General features: G+C 51.0%; 6 protein-coding genes across 6 annotated transcripts; 1 reads left to right on the forward strand and 5 right to left on the reverse strand.

Moving 5' to 3' along the window:
• Positions 1-834: 834 nt before the first annotated feature.
• LOZ57_000781 (uncharacterized protein) lies at positions 835-2,874 on the reverse strand (the record flags this gene model as incomplete). Its single annotated transcript, XM_049249878.1, has 1 exon — positions 835-2,874. The coding sequence occupies one exon, from the start codon at positions 2,872-2,874 to the stop codon at positions 835-837; it is 2,040 nt and encodes a 679-aa protein (XP_049111038.1).
• Positions 2,875-6,078: 3,204 nt separating this feature from the next.
• LOZ57_000782 (uncharacterized protein) lies at positions 6,079-7,776 on the forward strand (the record flags this gene model as incomplete). The annotated part of the gene is made up of 3 exons (XM_049249879.1): positions 6,079-6,256; positions 6,342-6,498; positions 6,555-7,776. The coding sequence occupies 3 exons, from the start codon at positions 6,079-6,081 to the stop codon at positions 7,774-7,776; spliced, it is 1,557 nt and encodes a 518-aa protein (XP_049111039.1).
• A 379-nt stretch (positions 7,777-8,155) lies between these two features.
• LOZ57_000783 (uncharacterized protein) lies at positions 8,156-9,050 on the reverse strand (the record flags this gene model as incomplete). The annotated part of the gene is made up of 3 exons (XM_049249880.1): positions 8,156-8,422; positions 8,483-8,934; positions 9,002-9,050. 3 exons carry the CDS (start codon positions 9,048-9,050, stop codon positions 8,156-8,158), a joined length of 768 nt encoding a protein of 255 aa, XP_049111040.1.
• Positions 9,051-9,561: 511 nt separating this feature from the next.
• On the reverse strand, positions 9,562-11,919 carry LOZ57_000784 (uncharacterized protein; the record flags this gene model as incomplete). Its single annotated transcript, XM_049249881.1, has 11 exons — positions 9,562-9,719; positions 9,797-10,202; positions 10,261-10,383; positions 10,454-10,797; positions 10,859-10,979; positions 11,032-11,066; positions 11,144-11,359; positions 11,428-11,487; positions 11,552-11,600; positions 11,693-11,713; positions 11,815-11,919. 11 exons carry the CDS (start codon positions 11,917-11,919, stop codon positions 9,562-9,564), a joined length of 1,638 nt encoding a protein of 545 aa, XP_049111041.1.
• A 1,218-nt stretch (positions 11,920-13,137) lies between these two features.
• LOZ57_000785 (uncharacterized protein) lies at positions 13,138-14,826 on the reverse strand (the record flags this gene model as incomplete). The annotated part of the gene is made up of 1 exon (XM_049249882.1): positions 13,138-14,826. One exon carries the CDS (start codon positions 14,824-14,826, stop codon positions 13,138-13,140), a length of 1,689 nt encoding a protein of 562 aa, XP_049111042.1.
• A 5,056-nt stretch (positions 14,827-19,882) lies between these two features.
• Positions 19,883-21,097, reverse strand: ELO2 (Fatty acyl-CoA elongase/Polyunsaturated fatty acid specific elongation enzyme; the record flags this gene model as incomplete). The annotated part of the gene is made up of 3 exons (XM_049249883.1): positions 19,883-20,262; positions 20,322-20,604; positions 20,687-21,097. The coding sequence occupies 3 exons, from the start codon at positions 21,095-21,097 to the stop codon at positions 19,883-19,885; spliced, it is 1,074 nt and encodes a 357-aa protein (XP_049111043.1).
• Positions 21,098-21,539: the final 442 nt, after the last annotated feature.

Below are 21,539 nucleotides of genomic sequence, written 5' to 3' on the forward strand. Positions count from 1 at the left end.
AGACGCGCCGGGAAGGAGGAGGAGGAGGAGGAGGAGGAGGAGAGGCTGTACGTCGGTAACCTATGCTCGATGGAGTCCTCAAGCGACGTGGTATCACGTCGTCCGGCGGGTCTCGCCCGCCTGGAATGCGGACTGCGGGTATCTATCTCACTAGCCGTAGTGAGGTCTGTCGCAAAGCCAGAGGAAAGAGAAACAACAGGAGATAACTAGCCACAGAGTCAAAGACGCCTCGACAATGTCTTCGTTGTAGTGTGCGGGCTGGCGATATCAGTGCGGCGGGGTCGGCTCGGCGGTGCGCTCGGCGTTGGGAGTCTGTCTGTGGGCGCCAAAAATAGCCGCGCCCCAGGGGCGGCCTGGAAGTGCCGAAGTATATTGAACCAACGATTATTATTATTATTATTATTATTCTAGCACACCAGCCAGGCACGGCGTTGGGGGTGTCTGCCGTGACGGTGGGGGAGTATTATCATCGGTGTTAAGGCTCTTGTCACCGTGTTCTAATTATATCGTTGCTGTCACGGTGGAAAGCTGCTGGTCATGAATGCCCCCTGTACTCCGTATCTCGTTCTTATACTAACCCAACAGCTACTCTGCACAGGCCATTCATTGGCTTCCTAACTACGTATCCAAACTGCTATAGATCTCTCGGGATATTATCATTTTATTCAGGGGAACTCACTCCCAAGGCTAAATTCATTATTAAGGACTGATACCTTTTACGAGAAGGCCGTTCCATATCACTAACTAGTTATCCTCTTCCCACCGCCCCCTTTTCGATTGTCGTATTTCCATATTTCACCACCGCAGCCCTAACTAAAACCCACACCACCTCCCTTAAAGAGCCCGGTTAACACTCCAGGTAAGAGCATACGGCTGCGGCACATTCTTCGTCGCGATGCGATACACCCGCACCGTGATCTTGACCTCGCCGGCCGGGATGTTCTTCCACTGCACCTGCTCGACGTTGTTCGCCCGGTCGAAGCCCTCGCCCTCGCCCATGTTTCCGTGGCGCTCCTTGCCGTCCGACGCCGTGACGATGAGGTCCAGGTCGTTCTGCAGCGTCGCGCCGGGCGGGTCCGACCACACCAGCGTCACCTTCAGCGTGTTACTGTTGTCGCTGCTGCTCTTGCCCGCCGGCGCGGGGATCTGGATCGTCGTGACGTTGTCCGCGGCTCCCTTCGCCATGGACTTTTCTTCGTAGCCCGCGAGTTTGTCGTCCTTCAACACAACCGAGTTCTTGAGGTTGACGCGGCCGAATCCCGAGCTGGGGTTGGGCGAAGGCCCGGCTTCGGACGGCACGTATTGGCCTGGGAGTTCGACGGCGCCGTTGATGAGCATCGCCTTGATGAGGGCGGCGCTCGGCGTCTTGTTGCCGTTCTTAACGATGCTTTCGCGCAGCACGGCGACGGCTCCAGCCACGAGGGGCGTGGCCATGCTGGTGCCGGCACAGAACCAGAAGTTGGGGTCCGTGCTGTCGCCGAAGCGGTTGCCTGGGTTAAGGAGTTTGCGGGAGCGGGTGGAGAGGATGCCGGTGCCGGGGGCGACGACGTCTGGCTTAATCCGGCCTTCCTTGGTAGGGCCTCGACTGCTGAAAGCGGCCATGCCATTTGGATGGTCGGCCATCAGGTCACTGCCCAGGGGAGAAGGATAGCGAGGGCCGTATTTCACAGGCAGGTTCGGGCGGTTATTTTCGCTCGCGCCTACGGTGATGCAGTTTTTGGCGGCCGCTTGCGAGCCAATCTGTTTTTCATCAACAGTGCCGTCGCGGTTCAAATCCTTTCCGTCGTTGCCGGCGGCGAAGAGGATCACCATGTCAGGGTGCTCATAGACAAATTTGTCAATTTCGGTGCTGCTGGTGTCGTATGGCAGCTGGGAGGAAGACGTGGATCCCCAGGAGTTGGTGTGGATTTTGGCGCCATCTTTCTCGTACGGCTGGACGAAGAGGCTTGTCAGGTCATCAGGGATGCCTCCAAGGCCTCCGCGAGCGTCCAAGAGCGACTGGACGACGAGCGAAGATTTCACGGCAACACCTCGAACTCGGCCTCCCATAGTCTTGGACTGCCCGTCTCCGAGGACAGATCCGCAGACGTGGGTGCCATGGCCATCAGGGTCGTCAGACTTCGCCCGTCCCAGCGGGTAGAGGCTCTTGACGCGACCAGTAAAGGCGTGGTGCACGTCCTGGGTGTTGCCGTTGTCGAAACCAGTGTCACCAACCGCAACAACCTGGCCCTCACCTTCATAGGCGGTGCCATTCAGATTAACTTCGCCTTTGATGATGTCAACGGCTACAGTGTTGAACAGCCTTGCCGGGTGCACCTTTTGGATTAGCCGGACTTGGTCAAGCGCAGCTAGTTCCTCGAGATACTGTTCTTGGACAGAAAGTCTAACTTTATGGTTGCCGATTTTGAGCCCCTCGGGGTCCACTCGAGCAGCGGTTGCAATGGCCGTCTTGAGATCCGCCGCCTGCGTGTCGACATCTTTGTGGAATTGCAGGTCCACCTCGTGGAGGTGGCTGGTCTGACGGGCTTTTGGCAGCGACAAGCTATGAGTCGTTTGCGGAGCCAATTTCAAGCTAGGCTGGATGACGAAGGTGTCCAGATACACATTGGCCCAGTCAACGAAGTCGAGAGCTCTCAGCTGCTCCAGGTCGCTGTTCTTGTAGCCACACAGGTAGGTGTTCTCTGAGACGTATTCGTGGATGACGGCGCCCAATTTCTCGAGCTGGTCCTCCTGCGCATCAGAGAGGGGAGTAGAGGCTTGAATGAGGATATAGTCAGACTTGGAGGCATCCTCGGACTCTAGATTGAGGGCTCTGAGGACGGGGGCCTGCTGCTCAGGGTCGAGCTCATTGCCATTGATAGAGATGACAGGCATGGTCACAGATCAGTAATCAGGGTGTAGGATAGAGAGTATCTATGAAATCTGAGTTGAAAATAAGGACTGTAGATTCTCGAGAGGAGGGAGGGGACAGCTGGGGCTTTTTATTCAGCAGCAGCCATGGGCCCATCACGCGGGGCGGACAGGCGAAGAGGAGGGAGCAGCCGGTGATCTGTAGAGCGGGAAAGATGACCTCGCTGGCAAAAGAGGGGTCGCGAAACCCAGCAGCTTCGCTTATCATGGCTGGATGGCTGGAAGCACATCCATCAACGCCCGCTGGCATCTCATTTGGCCACGATGGTGCGAAGCAGCGACCATGGCGGCGCGCGCGAGCGGGGGGAGGGGAGAGCTCTCGACCTTGGACGGGCAAGCTCCAGCGCCATGTTCATGCACGCAACTCGCTTCAAGTTGCTGGCCACACTCGTTCGCCCGGCAGGCCGGGGAAACGGGTCATCGTGAGCTGGCGCTGGTTGGCTGGCGGTCGCGTTATCAACTCGCTCCAGGGGGGTTCAGCAGCAATCGGGCAGACGGACAGGACAGCCCAGCAAACGGCACCAGCAGCAGCAGCAGCACCAGCAGCAATGGCGGGGCACACGCTGGGTTTTGCTTTGTCCGTAGCTAGCGAACAAAGTATTTTTCTTGGGGGCAGCGCCTCTGATGTCGGTATGCTGTGTATATACGAGGGAGCTGGTGCTCCGGCACAGCTTGGCCCCAGCCCTATGGGGGTGGATGGGCGTCGCTGGCCGTCTCGAGTCGGGTCCCAGCAAGCGAACACGGGACAAAAGGCTAAAAGGTGTAGCTGCTCCGTGGTTATGTATAGAATTTCAAGGCGCACTGCACGCGATATGATATTAACCATAATAACCCTCGCTGGAGGACGCAAGGCTGGCCAGGGAGGGGGGCTGGGCCGGGGCGATCGTGAAGGTTGGAGAGAGTTAACTCTCGAGTTAAAAGACTAAAAGACCAAAAAACTAAAAGACTCAAGGTTTGTCTGGGTGTTTGACTTTCTCGTCAGATGATAAGATTTGCGGTGCAGCATGATATCGCAAACCAAGCAGCAGGCCGCTGCAGCAGATGCAGAAACAGCTAACTAACTCACTAACTAATCAGCATTGCGAGTGCAGAAGGTGACTGATATCACATCCCTCCCTCCCGGTTTGAATAGAAACACGATATACCCCGGGATCCTGCGCTGGTGGCAAGGCCTGCTCAGCCCTCAGGCGGGCTTGCGTGCGGGCTTACCTGGCCCTTTTTCTGTATGCCGCGTCCCTCGACCCCGTCGGTAATGACGATAATGATAATTTTAATCACGGATGGATTTGCCTCTCTTCCTGCCGACGCGGTGGTGGCCGGCTGGGCCTCCGTTTCATGCTGGCTAAGCGCCCGCCGCATCGCGGGCTGATTGGCCGGCCGCGACGTTTTTGTTAAATTATCCAGGGCCGCCGGCGCGGACGGGCTCTTCAATGCCCCCGCCAGCGATCGCCCGAATCCGCTTATAATAAGAACGATGCAGTTTCACGGCCAAACAACCCAGCGCCGCGCCGGGCATTAACTGGGCCCAGCACGCGCAAAACACCCGATCCATGCCACCATGCCTTGCCTGACGGCCTGCCACCATCCAGAAGGTTTTTGTCGCATGAGACAGACCAGTACGGGAGCGCCATGTGAACTTCCCCCCCCCCCCCCCCTCCCCGGTGCCCGTTGCGATGATGCCTGCGCTGGCCCTGGCCCAAATATAGCTCGTCCGCGCCGGGATGCAGCGGGCGCTTGAGAACTCGTTCGACCGTACAGCATCACCGTCGCCATTCGCTGCCCGTTGCTGCGTTCGTCATTTCGCTGTGCGCCCCGCGAAACAGGCCGGTCCTGGCGGTGCTGCCTTCCCCTTGGCCACTCTGAGCGGCTCTCGCTGGGCGTTTCACCGCCGCTGCCATCTTATTTCCTGCGCCCGCTTCTTCTTCTTCTTCTTCCTCTTCTTCTTCTTCGCTGCGTCCCTCTCTTCTTCGCTTCGTCAGTCCCTCGTTTGTCTTCTTCTTCTTCTTCTCGAAGCCGGCTTTGTCTCTCTTTTCTCTCCTTCTCCAGCTGCTTCACAGGGTTCCTCACCGAGACCTCTTTCGCTCCTTAGCATTAGCACTTGAGTGCGCCCGTCCGCCTCAGGCTGTGTGTGCGCCCTCGTTTCTTCCTTCAGCAGCTCCATTTCAAGCTGGGCTTGGTTCTCATTCTCTCCTCTTCTTCTTGGCTGTGGCTCCGGACGCCAGAGCTCTTCTGCTGCCGTGCTGTCTGCGTCGTGCGTGCCTGTGCCTGTGTGTGCGCAGCCAGCATCATCAGCTTCCGCCTGTGAAAGACAGTGGCGTTGACGTGCGCTGTCACTCTTTGACCTCGCGATATCCCTTCTCTCTCAACGGCTGCTAGCCTCCACCTCCCGATTTGGCAACCGTTGCCTCACGTGCCCGTCTGTCCGGTTGCTGGGGGAGCATTTCTGCATCTCCCGCTCAACGTCGCGGCATCTTCCCTCTCTCTTCTTCTTCCCCTTCCCCGCCATTACTCTTTGTTGTTTCCCCGGCCTTCTCGCCGTAGCTCGTCATCTCTCCACTACCTTACCGACTCTCCTCGTCTGGCTTCTTTTGATACTGGCCTCCTGTTCTCTGGCCTGAGCTTTCAGCTTCTCCTTGAGGTGACCAGCTAGCTGTGAGCAAGCGCTCTGGCTTGTGGCTCTCAAGACAGCAGTTGTTTGCCAGCCATTCAAGGTATGTTCCATTTTCTGTCTGGCATACTTTATTTGCACCTGTGCCCCTTGTTTTGGTGCTTGTTTGCCTCTGTGCTTCTCCTTCGCGTGCTTGTTCTGGGCCCATTTCCCTGTTTATCATCTTTACTCTCCCGGCTGAGGGTTTCGCTCCCAACTTGGCCCGTCACTTTTGGCGGTGCCCTGCACTCTAAAGTCAAACTTTCGCTCCCATCTTTCACGTCACTTCAAACCCTACCTACAATCCCAAGCTGCACTTCGTTCCCAACTTTACTGCCCATTTTTTCCCCCCTCCTCTGCTACTTTCTAGTATGGCTTTTCTCTACATATCATATCCACTACTCCTTCTATCCCCAGCATCTTTACTTCACATCCGCTAACTGCTCCCTTCCAGCTTCTTCAATTATTTCTTACTCATTTTTTCTCCTGCAAAAGTTTTCGAAGTCAACTCGTGTTTCAAAATGAAGCTCGACGTGCCCAAATTCATGGCTATGATAGCCGTGGTTCTCACCATGGTTGCTCCTGTCTTGGGATTCTGGAGACTTCCTTGCCGTGGAGTCCTTGGTGTAGCCCGCATGGACCCTATCTTCGAACCTGGCAGGCCCTCCCCCCATGCGCACTCTATTGTTGGAGGTGGGAGTAAGTAGCAATCTATCCATCCTTTATTTATGAAATTGCATCACGCATCCATTTCCCCCCCTACTAATACTGATACTTTCTTTAGACTTTGCCTTGAATACCAGTAGTGAGGATTTACTAGGCTCATCCTGCACTTCCTGTGAGGTTGCCCAAGATAAATCCGCTTACTGGACCCCCAGCTTGTATTTTATTCACGAATCTGGCAAGGCTGAGTTGGTGGATCAGACTGGTGGAATGCTTATGTGAGTATCTTGCGATTATACGAAAGAGATTCCCTATCTTCTGACAATTGTTGCAGCTATTACCTCCCCCGTGGCCCTAACGTTCTGGCATTTCCCAGGGGCCTTCGTATGGTCGCCGGTGATAACTATCAACGAAACTTCACCATCTCGGATGGCGATCGCCCGAAGTCTTCCTGGACCAAAGAGGACAAATCCCAGCTTGCACTGGGTCAGAGGGCCCTCGGTTTTAACTGCCTGAACTACAAAGCCCAACCCGAACCATCTCTGTTCCGTCACGCTCTCCCCGACCGACGTATGCTTGATGAAAAGTGCCTTGATGGTCTTCGTACGGAAATAGTTTTCCCTTCATGCTGGAATGGAAAAGACCTCGATTCTCCTGACCATAAATCCCATGTTGCCTATCCAGACCTTGTTGACAACGGTGTTTGCCCCGAAGGGTTTGACAAACGCATCGTGATGCTGATGTATGAAACCATCTGGAATACCAATGCGTTCAAAGGTCTACCTGGCGAATTCGTTTTCTCAAATGGAGACCCAACTGGATATGGCTACCATGGTGATTTCATTGAAGGATGGCAGGAAACTGTTCTTCAAAATGCCATCGATCAATGCACCAACCTTTCAGGAAGAGTTGAAGATTGTCCTCTTTTCAAACTCCAGAGTGAAGATGACCAACGCAAGTGCAAGCTTGTCAAGCCTGCTGCCCTGGGCGGCGAATTGTATAGCCTCACAAATGGTGGTTTACCTGGTAATGTTCCTATTATGAGAGGCCCAGGTTACGCAATGCCTGAAGGTACACCTTCAGAAGGTACCCCTTCAGCACCCGAAAAGGTTTCTTCTTCTTCTCCTCCTACTATCTCCAGCCCCAAGGTCAAGTTACCGTTGCCTAGCATGCCTGTACCTTCAATCCCTGAGGCACCTGTCTCTTCGAAACCTGAGGCCCCAGTCCTGTCGAAACCTGAGGTCCCAGCCCTTTCGAAGCCTGAGACAACAGCTATGTTTAGTTCTAAGACTACGGTTCCCCAGCCTATAGTCACACCACCACCTGAAACAAAGAGCAAAGAAGCTGACAGTAAAAGTAATGGAGCAGAGGTGCCATATGCCACCTCATATTCCACTGATGGACCCGTGGTATATGAGATTGTTTATGTCCGCAAGATCGTTACCGAAACCGTCACTGCAACGGCGACGCAGCTCGCAAAGCGTCACGAGAAGCACAATGCAGTCATTGGAAGGTTCTTCCGCCACCGCCATGGTCGAAGCTTCAACAAGGCATAATAACGAGACAGCGAATTTAAGGAGGTGATCATGTGGCCTTTTACTTCTCCCCTTTTCTTCTTCTTCTTCTTCTTCTCTTCTTCTGCTTCTTGCCTTTATATTATTATTTGTACTTTGCTACGTTGCCCATTGATTTTCTGATCTGACATGCCCCGGTGCTGTGATCATATTAAAAAAATTTTAAGGAAGGAAGGGGGGCGTGGTTTACTCTATGCGGATTGTGCTTTTTGATTTTTACAGTCTGAATTTTATCAGCAACTAGTCTCGAGGCTTATTATGAGATACGAATGAAATGTGAGCTTTCCAGCTGCGATTTTATTGTTTCATATTGAGGAGTGGTTGAAGTGCAGCGATTACCACGTCCTTATAAACACAGTGATTATATACATTTTCCCCCATCAACGATCATATCAGTGCCGTTTATGAAGGCGCCTTCGTCAGAGGCAAGATATAGACACATATTTGCTACATCGTTGGGATCGGTAAGCCTACCCAGAGGAACATTGGCGACAAATTTCGCCCTGTTCTCGGGAGTGTCGGGAACTCCGACGAACATTTCGAAGAGACCAGTGCCTGAGAGAAGAGGGCAGACATTATTGACGCGGATCAGATGTGGGCCGTACTCGGCAGCAAGACCCTTTGTGGCCTGAGTCACGGAGCTAGGTCAGCATAGTTGCCCATACGGCGCAACAATTGGAAATCTCACATTCGACACCGCTCCCTTGGAAGCATTATACCACACCAATCCCGGCCGCGGCCTCTGGGCTCCCGTGGAGGAGATATTGATCATCGACCCACCTTTCCCTTGCTCAATCAACCGGGGAATGAAGGTCTGCGAGGCCAGAAAGATGCTCTTCACGTTGACATCGAAGACGCGCTGGAACTCGTCCACGGTGACCTCGGCCGTGGGCTTGTTGCGGTACGTGGTGCCGGCGTTGTTGACCAGGATGTCGACGTGGCCGTGGGCCTGGACCGCGGTGGCGATGATGGACTCCCAGTCCGGCCGCGAGGACACGTCCATCTTCTGGAAGGCGATGCATGAAGGGTGTTGCGAGGCCACGGCCTCGCCGGCGGCGGTGTTGATGTCGCCGATGATGACTTGGGCGCCCTCCTGCGCGTAGCGGAGGGCGATGGCGGCTCCGAAGCCAGAGCCACCGCCTGGGGTTGGTGTCAGCTGTTGTTGTTTTGGGATGAGAGGATGGTGAGGGGACAATGATGGGCGTACCGGTGACAATGGCGACTTTGCCTGCTAGACGGGAGCCTGTGGTGGTCATTGCTGCAGAAGCTCCTGAAGTCGATGGAATATCTAGATCTGAAGAGGTGGGTTGGGGTGGAGGGTGTATTTCAACCGGGACTGGAAGACTGCGGGGCCAGCAACAGCTCGACTGCTACCACTTCAACAGCAACGTATAGGACTTGTGTCAGTGTACTACCGTCGTCCAGCTCCCGCCAGAGACGAGTGGACGAGGCGCAACAGAGCTCGCCCTCGCCGAGAGACGCCGAATTCGGCCATCGAGCAGCCGCAACACGGCAATTCGGCAGCCCGAGCGAGCTTCCCCAACGCGCGGGGAAATGCCCGTCGGGGAAATCGGCGCGCTTCGAGCGATGGGCCAATCAGCGGCATCGAGTGGATTATGTAATGTCATTTTCTAGTGCAAACTTTTAATACTTTTGGTCTAGCTAAATTAGGGCTTAGCGCAGGGGCCGTGTGGAGATGACGTAACTATGCCGTCAGTGTTGAAGAAAAGAAGGACAAAAGACAAATCTTTGTTATGGCTTTTGACTTTAACTGCTCGCTTTCAATGGCTCTTCGCTCGAAACCTGCACCGGCTGTGAATTGACAAATTTTGAGATTCGCGCATTGGGGAACCATTTCTCTTCCGGAATAACCCAATACGAGATCAGAGCCAGGACAGTCACGCCGGATAAAATTATGGGCGCATCTGCAAAAAAAAAAAAAAGGAATCAGCATGCAACTCGCCTGTTAGAATATCCAAGGCGTGCCTAGTAAATAACTTACAGTTCAAATTTTGTCCTGTGACAGGAAATTGATAGGGTGAAAACAGGATGGCAACGACCCAAGCATTCCAGAAAATTCCAATGATTTGAAAGGGTCGACTGAGTCGACCCAGGCTCCACCGTGGCTTTGGGAACTTTTCCGCTGTGAGGAATACTCGGCCCAGGCAGATCAAACCATAGGCGGCTGCTGAGGGCACACCAGCTGCGGAGACGAGTGAAGTAAAGGCCACCGTGGATGGGAGGATAGTGCACGTCACGAGCGCAGCAACTCCCCAGACAACGAGAATAGCGTTATACGGCTGTCCGCTAGGCGACACCCGGGAAACCCAGCCTGAAAATGGGAGTACACCATCACGAGCCACGGCGAAGACCAGTCGAGACGCGGCCACTATGGCAATAGTAGTGTTCTGTTGTCTGGTTAGCAATAGAGGGCGGCATTATTGACAAGGAGTACCGCAAACTCACAAACCAATAAGCTATGACGCATATGACGTTCATGACTATATGTGCTCGCTTGCCAAGAACAATGGCATATAGGGGCACAAAGGGTTGCGGAGAACCAAAGGAAAATAGGGTTTCAGGGTCAGGCTAACTGCTCTGTCAATGCTGGATCCAAGAATTTAATAATAATAAAAGTTTGGGTCGGTATAGCACTCACGGCACAGAATAGGAAAAGTACGATCGTGAGCCCCGCCCCCAGCCCGCTCACAATGGTGCTCCAAAAGATACCCCTGGCTGCGGTCAGTGAAGCATTTTTCGTCTCTTCTGCAACATGGCCCGACGCATCAAAGCCAATCAGAATACCCGCAGTCGCTAGGAATGAGAGACACCAGTTCCAGCCCGCTGGTGCGCCAGTGCCATTATATGTCTCCAAGAATGCTTGTTGGGCAGTACGAAACCCCCATGTATTATGAGCGCCAATGGGCAGCCATATGACGTTGAGAATGAAGTCCAGCAACACGAATGATGAAGATAGATAGAAAATCCATCTAAAATATTTTGCTGTGATAATCAAAAATATTAATATAGCAGGATCCTGGGATTCAACAGGCGGTAAACGTACGTGGAAGAAAATTAACTATAGCAGCTAGTGCAAGCAAGATTTCAGTGCAAATCCACTGTACTGCTCGAAATTTGATGCTCTCCACGTTTTTGGGGAAGTTGACATTGAAAACGGTCAATTCCTATATGACTTCTATTAGCCTGTATCTCCTTTCATAGTGGAAATATACGCACAGCGAGCATATAGTTGACAGCAGATTGAGTGTTGCCTATAGTACGAAGTACTGTGTTAGAAAATAGTGACTATTGAAACTAGGAGGTACTAGGATTGTCTAGAATGCCTCACTTGCACAAAATGTCGTCCACGCAGTGGTACTCCACCACGCTACAACAAAGCCCAGTAGACGACCATATCTGGGCCCGCCGGCTTCAGCGGCCCAGAGGTATATAGAACCCGCAGATGGAAGAGCTGAGCATATTTCTGCAATCACTGCAGCTGTAATAAACGTGAATACTGCCGTGATTAAATAATTTATCCTGAACAAAGCATTTCTGTTGAGTTCTATGCTGAAAGTTTGAAGGGCACAATATCAACAATTGGGAAAAAAACTGACCAATAAGCCAGGTTACCACCGGCAGCAATTCCAGTGCTGAACGTAACCCTTACTCCGCCAACAAAATAGAGGGCAGCTTTTCGTAGATATCAGTTACTGTCTGCCGGTATCCATAGACCTGAGGTTCGAGGAAAACTTACAAAAAGTTGTTGAAAAGCTTTCCAGTAACGTGTACGTTCGATGAAGAACCTAAAAAGGGCAAGTCCATAGTGTCAGACACACCTTCACATGGCTTCAAAATGGTATTGTTCTGTTTGCCACGCTACAGAAAGCAGACATACTGGTTTATATCCAAGAGATTCCTATAGCTATTGTTAGCCGAGCTGATAACCAAACATTTACATTCAATCTATAACAGCAAGAGAGATGCTGGTTATGCGCAAAGGGATCACTAAAAACGTACAAGGAGAGCATCGTCAGACCCGATCTCGCTTTGGTCTGAGCTTCCAATATCCCGGTTCGGCTCTGCAGTAGTGGTGGAGACTGTTTCTCTGACCTTGGGGGCCATCTTAGGAAGAGTGGCGGAAGGATACGGGAGTAGGATTCTTATGAAACGTGCATAGTCCGGTATCTATCAACGTCTAATGTACTCTGTATGTATGTAGTTCGATCCAGCTGCGAGGGAAATGACTTGAAAACACCCTCGGCTTAAGTCTAATAGCTATTCGTATCAAGCACCACGTGGAGCTGATGGGTTTTTTCTCTCTCTTTTTTTTTTTCCTTTGAGTAGCAACGGCCGCGATTCTTTGGGCGGGTGGGCAGGGACCCATGGTGAAAAAAGCCAAATCCAGAGAATTGTTGAAAAGGCTATCTATCGCTAGTTGTCCAGAAGTCAAAACCTCTTGCCAACTCGAACAAAAGACAAGAAAGTTATACTTCTTCAACTCACCGGGTTGTTTGAAAAGAGAGTCGCCAAATTTCTCTCACTATTGTCGCGTTAAATCAACTACCGCGATCACCTGCATATTTTTTGATGAAACAGAAAACAAAATAAAATAAAAGAAGAATGCTCCGCATAAACGCTCGTATTTCTACGACGATCTCGGATGATGTGCTCTCGGTTGGTCAAAGCGCTGCGTCAACTTTCACAAATCTCCAATCGGTTTCGATTTGCCGATGAGCGACAAGAAGTGTAATGAAGCTTAACAGGGGGGGTTTGATTACTTTGACATCCCTGCTTTTCACTCAACCATGTTAAACTGCAGAAGGGTAGCATCCAAAAGATGTAGAGGTAATAATGATATTCTCCAAAGCCACTCGTCCAAAGATTGGACACAATTCGTGTTGTTGGAATTCCCAAAATATTATTCATTCCTGCTGTTATCGTAGAGTTGAACGTAAGAAGTTGGACAAAATGTAGCTGAGACGCAAAATCCAATGTCAAACCATAAAAAAAACCGAGTGCTTCAGCAAGTATCGTGTCGTGCCAGGAGATCGCGCATAAGGATAGGCCAGTATCATCAGGGCAACAAATCAGAAAAAGAAGTAAATCAAAAGAGTCAGGATACAAAAAGCCACCCATATTCCAGTTTCCAAGCAAAAAAAAATGAAACCAGAAGAAACCAATGAGATAAAAGATGCCAGTATAGCCATATGTCAGTGGATATCATATGAAGAACTGAACGCTCCAAGAAATGAACAAGAAATCAACAATTTCGCTTGTTGGGTCTCAAAGAATCAAAGAATAGACAAAAAAAGGTTTTGGGCAACAGTATACAATTAGTCATTAAGATATTTTCGTTCTGATCATCGACCCGAGGCCGGTAAGCGCCTTGCTCCCTGCCTGACTCATATTTCCCCCTTTATCCTGAAACCATTTCATACTTTTTGATGGTGAATGTTTATGCTTCTTTGCTGAAGACTTCTTCTCCTGTTCAAGATCATGTTCTTCTGGAACAGCGAAAGTTGATGCTCTCGGTAAAGCAAGACTCGTCGTAGAATTCAATCTGCCGTCACGAAACTTGCCATCTGGATTTCTACCCATAAATATCGGACTGCCAGAAGGTCGGCGCTGGGTCGCAGGGTCGTCAAAAGTCTGTGCACGGCTGTAACGTTGGGCTAAGCCCTTGAAAGAAGTAGTATCAAATGGTGATAAGCTGAGCTTGCTAGAATTGCTGATACCACTCTTTATTGAATATGCCTTTTCACGGGAGTGTGAACTTCTAGGAGGTGTTAGGTCGACGTTATGGAGTGTACGGCTTGACACAGGAGCGCGAAGGCCAGTAGGATAAGGAGATATCGAGACGTCGGGTGATGGCATTAAACTGTATCCGAATTTTTTCTTCGGTTCTGGGGCCGGTAAACGGGGAGCAGCGCTGGATAATGTTGATGGTTGTGGTAATGGCGTTGAGTCGATGCTAAGTTTCTGTCCACGGGAGGCTATTCTTTTTGTAAATCCTGATGACCTCGACAAACCTTTAGAACTTTCGTCTTTAGCTTCTTGTGGAGACATAGGACTATTTTGGCTTTGACTTGAATATCGAGAGGATGTGTTGCTAACACGGTTGGAAAACCACGAGTCTCTTTCCACAGGGTCACGTTCGGGAGGGGGTTCTGGCTCAGACTCTGGCGGTTTTTGAGTCGCTTCGGCGCCCTTCCAGTTGGGAACAGAAAAGGAGGGTGTTGGTACGATGGACGATTCTGACGAATTTGGAAGCTGTATAAAGTATGAACCCCTCCGTTTGTCCTGCTTCGTTGTCATTAGACGCGAAAGCCTAGTTCTCACACTCGTTGTGGTTCGGGTGGTATTCGTAGAGAGGCGTCTCGATGGGGCCAGGTCAAGAGGCGCTGGGCGTTTCTTTTGCTGCTCAGCGACATGAGGGGTGGGGGAAGTCGACGGGGCGGACGGGGTCGCGGAAGGTCCAACAGATATAAGATTGGGCTTGCTGTTAGGAACATGATATGCAACAGAGGTCGCGATGAGGAAGCGAGTTTCAGGCCCTAATTCCTCATCTGAGGAGAATACATCAGAGCACATCGATTTGCGAATAGGGCTTGCAGTGTCCGTTTCCACCAGCATCGACGAAAAAAAGTGGGTATTTTGAAACGAAGGTGACTCTCGATAGGGGCCGTATGATTTTCGAAACTGCTTTTCATTATCTTCTAGTCGAGATTTGGGAGCCATAAGGGTCAAGCAGCTGCCGCGTTTGGCATTATTATTGCAAATAGGGGTTTTTGGTGCCTCTGGGCCGGGGGAGGGGCTCGGCATTCTGAAGGTGAAATCGGTTTGCGGAGAATTTGCGGGTGATACGAAGGCGCGCTGGTCAGAGTCTCCTCCACATGTGTCGCTGCCCACCGGCGAGTAGAGTTGATCGTCGAGGCTCGGCGCATCAGCCTCCGAAATCTCTTCCTCATCCGATTCGTACCTCTGAGGCATTTGCTGATGCGGGATGCTGTGCATCTTCAGCGCAGACATCACGTCGTCGAGCCTCTCTTGGCTGTTAAATGCGCTTATTGATCCTGTAATGGGCTCCATAGAGTGTAAACTGTCTTTGCAGCCGTGAAGTATAAAATTACCGAGTGTTCTCGAAGGCGGCAGCGGGTGAGGATACAACCATGCCTAGTTTAGCAGTCCTTAATTTCCGCCTTGTCTTAGCACAATAAACGGCATCACAGCATGTAAAATCAACGTAGTAGTAAGTAGCAAGGGGGGTTCGGCGTTGAGGTGCGAGTGGTGTAGAGGAGCAGGGCGTGGTATGGGGGCCACCAGGCAAGCTCGACGCGACGGGAACCGTTTGCTTTAAAAGAGCGAAACAAGGCCATAGGCCGCAAAGGACAGTAGTAATAGTTTTCAGGAGTAAGTAACGAAAAGCCGCGAGCAGATTCCAGAACTCACAAATTAGCACGGAGCCGTTGATTCAGGAAGTGTCAGGGATCCTAGACAGGCCCCAAAGCTCGTAGACCCTGGCTCCGCTGATTACCGAGAGCTGGGTTCAAATGACATCTTGAAGAGAGACTGAAGGAGCTCTGTTGCATCCACCGAAAGGAATCGATGGGGCCCTCAAACATCTGGGCAGAGGGGAAAAGTGGGAGCGAGCTGGGTCTGATCCCGCCGGGTGGGCAAACAACAGATGTAACTAACTCCCGCAACTCAAAGGGCAGCACAGACGTGTAAGTATGTATGTACTCCGTATGTCCGTACGGTACATACGGACGACAGGATGCTTGGGCCCTTTCCCAAGCTTCTGGCTGCAGGTCCTTTTTTCCTTTGCTGCTGTCCGTGGCAACAAACCTTGGGTGCTCTTGGATGATGTCTGAGACTCCCAGCGGCACGCCCTCGCGATTGGGCCACGACGGCCAGCCGGGCAGCGAGCAGACGCCATGTGTGCCAACGACGCAGGGGGGCGTGACTCGCGCGCGCGGCCGCTCGCCGTCTCACGCAGCAGCGGCGGGTGCGAAGGCAGTGGACGTGACGGGCTGCGTAGAGCTGTGGAGCCGCGGCCCAGCGGGATGCAAACTGGGTTTTTCTCCCCGGACGGCCAAGCAGAGTCGATCGCCTGATCAGCCAGGGATCCTGGGCTGGTGCAGAAAGAAGGCCACTCACTCACCACTCGTTAATAGCTGAGCAGCCGCGTTGGTGTTGGAGCGGGTGCTGTGCGGAGTGTGCGTGTTATTCGTCTGTAGCACACCCAGCCCTTTCAGTCGCCGGATCGAAGCGATGTCGTCTGCCTTGGCGCAATTACTCGGAGACGGCGAGCACCATGCTGTCCTACGGTGGGCGTGTGCCGTTTGGTCGAAGATCGGCTCAGTTGCTGCATGCGACGTGTCTCCAGCCCAGCACGCAATCATCCCAGACTGCCCATCTTTTGTCTGGGTGCCTTGCAGGCGCATCACTCTGTCCTCCATCAAAAAATAGCCGATCGTCAAAGAGCACGGCCATAATAAGCCTCAATATGGCGGCGGGGGGCTCGTATCGAGACCCTGGGTCGCAACGGGCCCAGCTGACTCTTGGAGGCAAAAGAATAAGAACCGTAGCTAAAAAATGCTGGTGATGGACACCATCCTAAACGCAGAGCCCCATCGAGGGCGATTATTTAGCTCGCTTGCCCTCACATCCAGGCGCCAGCCGACGTGAATGTTTGGTAGCTTGCCACGCCGGGCCCCAGCCAGGCTCGCTTTTCCCCTTTGGAAAACGTCAAACCCTGGGCCAGACGCGGACCGTTTGGCCTTGAGATACCCCTCAAAAGTACTCGACGGCGGCCTTCAAGAACTATGTACCCCCTCCTGTTTCACGGCAGCAGCCCGCGCGAATGGCGGGAAACGGATGCCTATGCTGACAGCCTGAACTGGCCGGCCTTTTTGGTCAGGCTCTTTTCTTCGGTTCTGTCTTTCCTTTTTAGTGGAGAGGGGACGCTGGATTGCCCTTCTCGGTCCGTAAATCTCGCTCTTCAGCTAGAATGGGAGTGGTGCGACGGATCCCGTATGACCCCCGGGGCCGGGTTGAGCTCTTGAAGACCGCAGGCAGGCCAGATTCGTATACCGGTGTCTTCACGGGGAAGATCTCATAGCCTTGCCTCTCATGCCGGATGTCCAGGGAATTCTCAGTCTCGAAGTGTCAGAGGTATAGTGGAAGACAGACGGGACTTCCAGTCGCCACCGATAACGGTGAAGGAATGGGTGACCATACCAGCTCGCCGGTGGCAAAAGGAACCCCCTACTGTTTCACGAACCCAGGTATCTGCTGATAGAATGCCGGAACCGCTGGAGATAGGCGCGTCTCGCCCGACTTCAACGGTTGCGGGCCGGCTTTGTTCGGAGGTGGCTTGTCGGTTGGAGTCCGATCTTTTTCTCCTGATGAATAGGATACACAAGGGCTGCATATGCCTGAAGCCCAGATGATAGCACCAGCTATTATGGCCCTGGTGCCGGCGCCCTGTCTTGCATTAAAACGCTTGTTGACTGAATGCAGGTTTCAGCGCCGCTGTGTTACCAACGGCGTTGGACTTGATCGCCTCTGGAGATGGACAGCTTTGGATGAAAGCATTGCGAGATGCATCAAGCTGCACAGCCTTCTTCTTTATGAAGCTGCAGGGAAAACCAAATCCCCAGGAAAGAAAAGAAAATTCTAGCGGGACATTGCAAAGAAAGCAATAATGACGATTGCAGCAGGGCGTGCATGCAACCATAGCAGTCTATCCATATTCTCTCGCAGCTGCTGACTTAAAAACTGACTCTCATATCTTAATCTAGACAGAATACCCTGAGAGAACTCACAATCATGCTGCTAATATTAGTCTGCCAGCTTTCAACTGCAGCTACCCGTGATGTCCCTGCGGGTATAAATTCATCCCTTCGTTACACACCATAAGTGCAAGCACCATCACTACGGAGTACTCTCCATGCAATCTGCAGGGCACCTGCATATGTATAGGAGAGGGGAAAACTATACTTAAGTGCATATGTGTGCCTAGCCATTGGGTGTTGAGTGCTACAATTGGGCCTAAAAACTCCCCTTCCAAACAACGCAGTTTCTTCCTGTCACTCCATTATGCTCTTCCACAGTCCCGCAATTATAGGACTTATATCACTCTACTATGGAGTCAAGACTATGGCTAGACCGCAACCATCTCAACATCTACAGAAGTCGCTATCTGTCATTTCACCCTCAGCTAGTAGTCTGGACACTCCATAACACACACTGCAGACGCTTTGTTAGTGGCACTCTAGTCTTGCATTATTGATACCCTGATGCAGAAAGATCTCTCAATAATGCAAACTTCTATCCTGATCCGCCCAGTTCTAGCATCTATATATATGATTTTTTTTTATTCAATAACTATTCAGAATCATTTTTGCTTCTGCTAGAAATATGCTTTTGCTCTGTCTATCCAGCTCTATAGTGGCTCATTTTAGGTCAGAATAACGCCTGCCTTTGAATCATGTAAATGATATCAATGGATCCGACTTCCACTATAGCATGCATTTCTTTAATTCTGCCCATGCATCTTCATCTGTTTCTCTTTATCAAAGACATAAGTCTCTGAACGAAGTATCATCAAGTTCATGCTGCTTCATGGTAAGTTTATCTATAGGAATTCAGTCTAGATCTCCGACTGATGTCCAGTGGCTCATCCATCAACTCTCCAGGTAAAAACGTAATATATCCAGAAGCAACACAGCACAACATGAAGCTTGATATGATATTTCTTCTTATCTTCACAGCATCTGCCATAGCATTTGCTAGTCCTACACCAACAAAAGACATCAAGGAGACTTTCTCAAAAAGCAGATTACATAGTTCTTTCCCAGTGTCAAGTATGTCTACCCCCCTCTTTTCCCCGGTTTAAGATACTGACAGCAATCAGTTTCGAAAAGGTGGTGCCGGCGAGTTGGTCTAATATGCTAAAAGAAAGGTTCATGGCTGTTACCAAGTGCCTCAAGGATATCGTAACCTCGCGGACGACTATTTATCTGGACCGAGGATACAACTTATACTGGGCGCCTTCATGCTGTGGACCTCCCTGTCTTCCTTTTTGACACTACGCTTTTATTATCTCTTTTTCTTATGTACGCAATTGAATACGTTGGGCTCTCGTCGTGTGGTTGGTTTGTTGTTGGGTTCGATGTCGTGTTTCCCACATTCCATGACCTAGCCGTGTGCGCTGCCTACTTCCTATCCTGGGGAGTAGCAAGATTTCCTGTCAGTCTGAGAAAAAGATGTACCAAGGTATGGAGATTTCTTCCTAGAGATTTGATTTATATGATCTTTGGAGTACTACTGGATATTACCCCAAAGTCCATAAATGTTGATTATTATATTATCCGAAGATTTTTCTATTCCACAGACATCATCAATTAAAAGTTACACCCAAGGAACCACATAGGAGACGTGAAATGCAAAAATAAGTCTAGGGTAAGAAATGCTGTTATAAGACAGGGTAATGGAAGAAATATAAAAGGAAGACTGTTAAGACATATTGGCACGAAGATCAGAAAAGTGAAAAAGAGTATATGCTGGAAGCAGTGATCATTCGGGGAAAGGACGTCCCTGCTGCTGGAAGAGAAGAAGGAAAGAAGGAGAAGTCAGGTAGAAATATGTATGCCATAGCAATATCGATGTCGTATTACAAAGAATGTGCGTTAGAGGAAAACGCCAACCTGTCATTGACTGGCGAACTGCACCAAGGAATCAACCCTCTCTCATTGAGTATAGAAAAGAAGAGAAAATCCAATTACTCCATACTGTGGGAGGAGAAAAATGGATGCTCCCCAGTGTTTCATGAATTGAATCTGTCGTGACAGTGTCACATCTCTATTCTTCAAAGCCCCGGGTGCTTTGCTTTTTTTTCTCTCGGCCAACTAGCTGCGCAAAAAATAATCTATCAGGATTGTGGGAGCGCCGTGCTTCCTAAAAGCCCCCCCACCCAAAATAAGGAACCGAAATCACTCCTTTTACCAAATTTTATGTGTTGTTTTGTTCTTTCTTAGGACGACGGACGAAATTGAGTTAAGGGCAGGGATGAAAACGGAGTTTAAGCCTTGCGCGAACGTGTGACTGGTCCATTGGTTCTTGCGGAGGAGGTAGCCGTTCCGTTCGTTTGGATGCTTCCATTTGTGGTTCCGTTCGTTGGTGCGGGAGAGCCATTCGCCTTGGCCTGCACTGCTACAGAAGGAATTTCGAGGTTCTTCATTGCAATTGCAGCTTCTTTGCCAGTGTTGCGGCGAGGGCGGCCGCCCTTTCCGGTTTTCTTGTATGTAGCAAAATAGAATGAAATGAAGAGAACGAGGTAGGAACTCAAGATAATGAGGCCTGAAAATGCAGCAAATTCTTCTCCGGCACAATTGCCAACATTGGGCATGTATGGGAAGTAGGTAGAGGTGAAGTAAGTGTAGGAGGCAAAGTAAACGAAGCCTAAATTGTTGTCAGATGATTGTGAAGGTCAAAGCGGGATACTTGATGGTTGCACATACCAAGGTCAATAACGAATTGGGCGATTTGGAGACGAGTAATCCATTGTTTCCACCAAACGCGCACGCCACGAGCGCTCTGGAAGTAGTACCAGTACATCACAACATGGACCATCAAGTTCAGGGTGATGGGAACCCATGAGACAGCCGTTAGTCCAATAAGCTGAGTATAGCATAAGAGGGCCGTGGCGCCATGGTGATAGGTGTGCAGGAAGGTAAGCGGTTTCTTTTTCAAGACGAGGAACACGGTATCAAGCAGCTCAATGTACTTGGTAATATAATTCAACTGCAACATCTTAGTAAAAAGCGCCAATTTCACGCCTCTCGCGAAGAAAAACCTTAGAGCAGGAAGCGAGGGGTCAACATACATAGTAAAGAACCACAAGCGGTTTCGTCCATCCCCCACGGTGGTCACAGATTGTGAAAAAGACACCATGCCTCCACAGAGTCGGCAAGAGCTGTTCGATAAAAAGTGCTAGCAAGAAGCCACTGGCAATAGTCAAAAAAAAGTTGTGGGCCATAAACAAGCCATTCAACTTCATTGCGGGGCGGCTGCGCATCAACTCGCGGCCACCGAAAATGATGGTATAGTATGATAATAAGGCAATCGTAGTCTCTCGGATCGTCGACATTGGGGTCACGCCCTGGGAAAACTCGAAGTCAAGCGGAGGGTATCCGAGGACGGTCGTATAGACCTTCTCGAAGATGGGCCATACCTCGATGCCAAACGGGCGATCGAGGGTCGGTAGAGGGACGGACTTGAGCAGGTCGAGAGACATAATGATATGGGGACGTACTGCCGCTACTGAGAAGAGAGCGAGACGGCTGGTTTTATAATGCCGCGGTGCTAAGGGAGCGCGATGTTCTTGGGGGGATGATCGAGTAGGATGCGGTGGTAATGGGTGGCAGTGGGAAGGAGGCAGCAGCAGGGAGGGAGAGAACGGCTGGAGGCGAAGCAGAGGCAGCAGGGGGGGATGCAATGGGGTCTATATTATTAAACAATCTAAGTATGAAAAGGCGCAGGGCAGCGGTGCTTGGGAGAAAGGAAGACGAGTCGACAAGCTGCGATGAAATGGCGAAGAACAAGATATTATTTTTCTGGCAGGATTACGGCATAATTAGATACGGTAAACATTGGCGTCGTTTCTGCCGCGCGGATCGGTCAGCAGAGCGTGCTGATTGGCCGGCGCCGGTGCGCAGCCGCAAAAAAGGGGAACGCAT

The sequence above is a fragment of the Ophidiomyces ophidiicola genome, assembly GCF_022830035.1.
Source record: "Ophidiomyces ophidiicola strain CBS 122913 chromosome Unknown scaffold_2, whole genome shotgun sequence".
Taxonomy (NCBI): Eukaryota; Fungi; Ascomycota; class Eurotiomycetes; order Onygenales; family Onygenaceae; genus Ophidiomyces; species Ophidiomyces ophidiicola.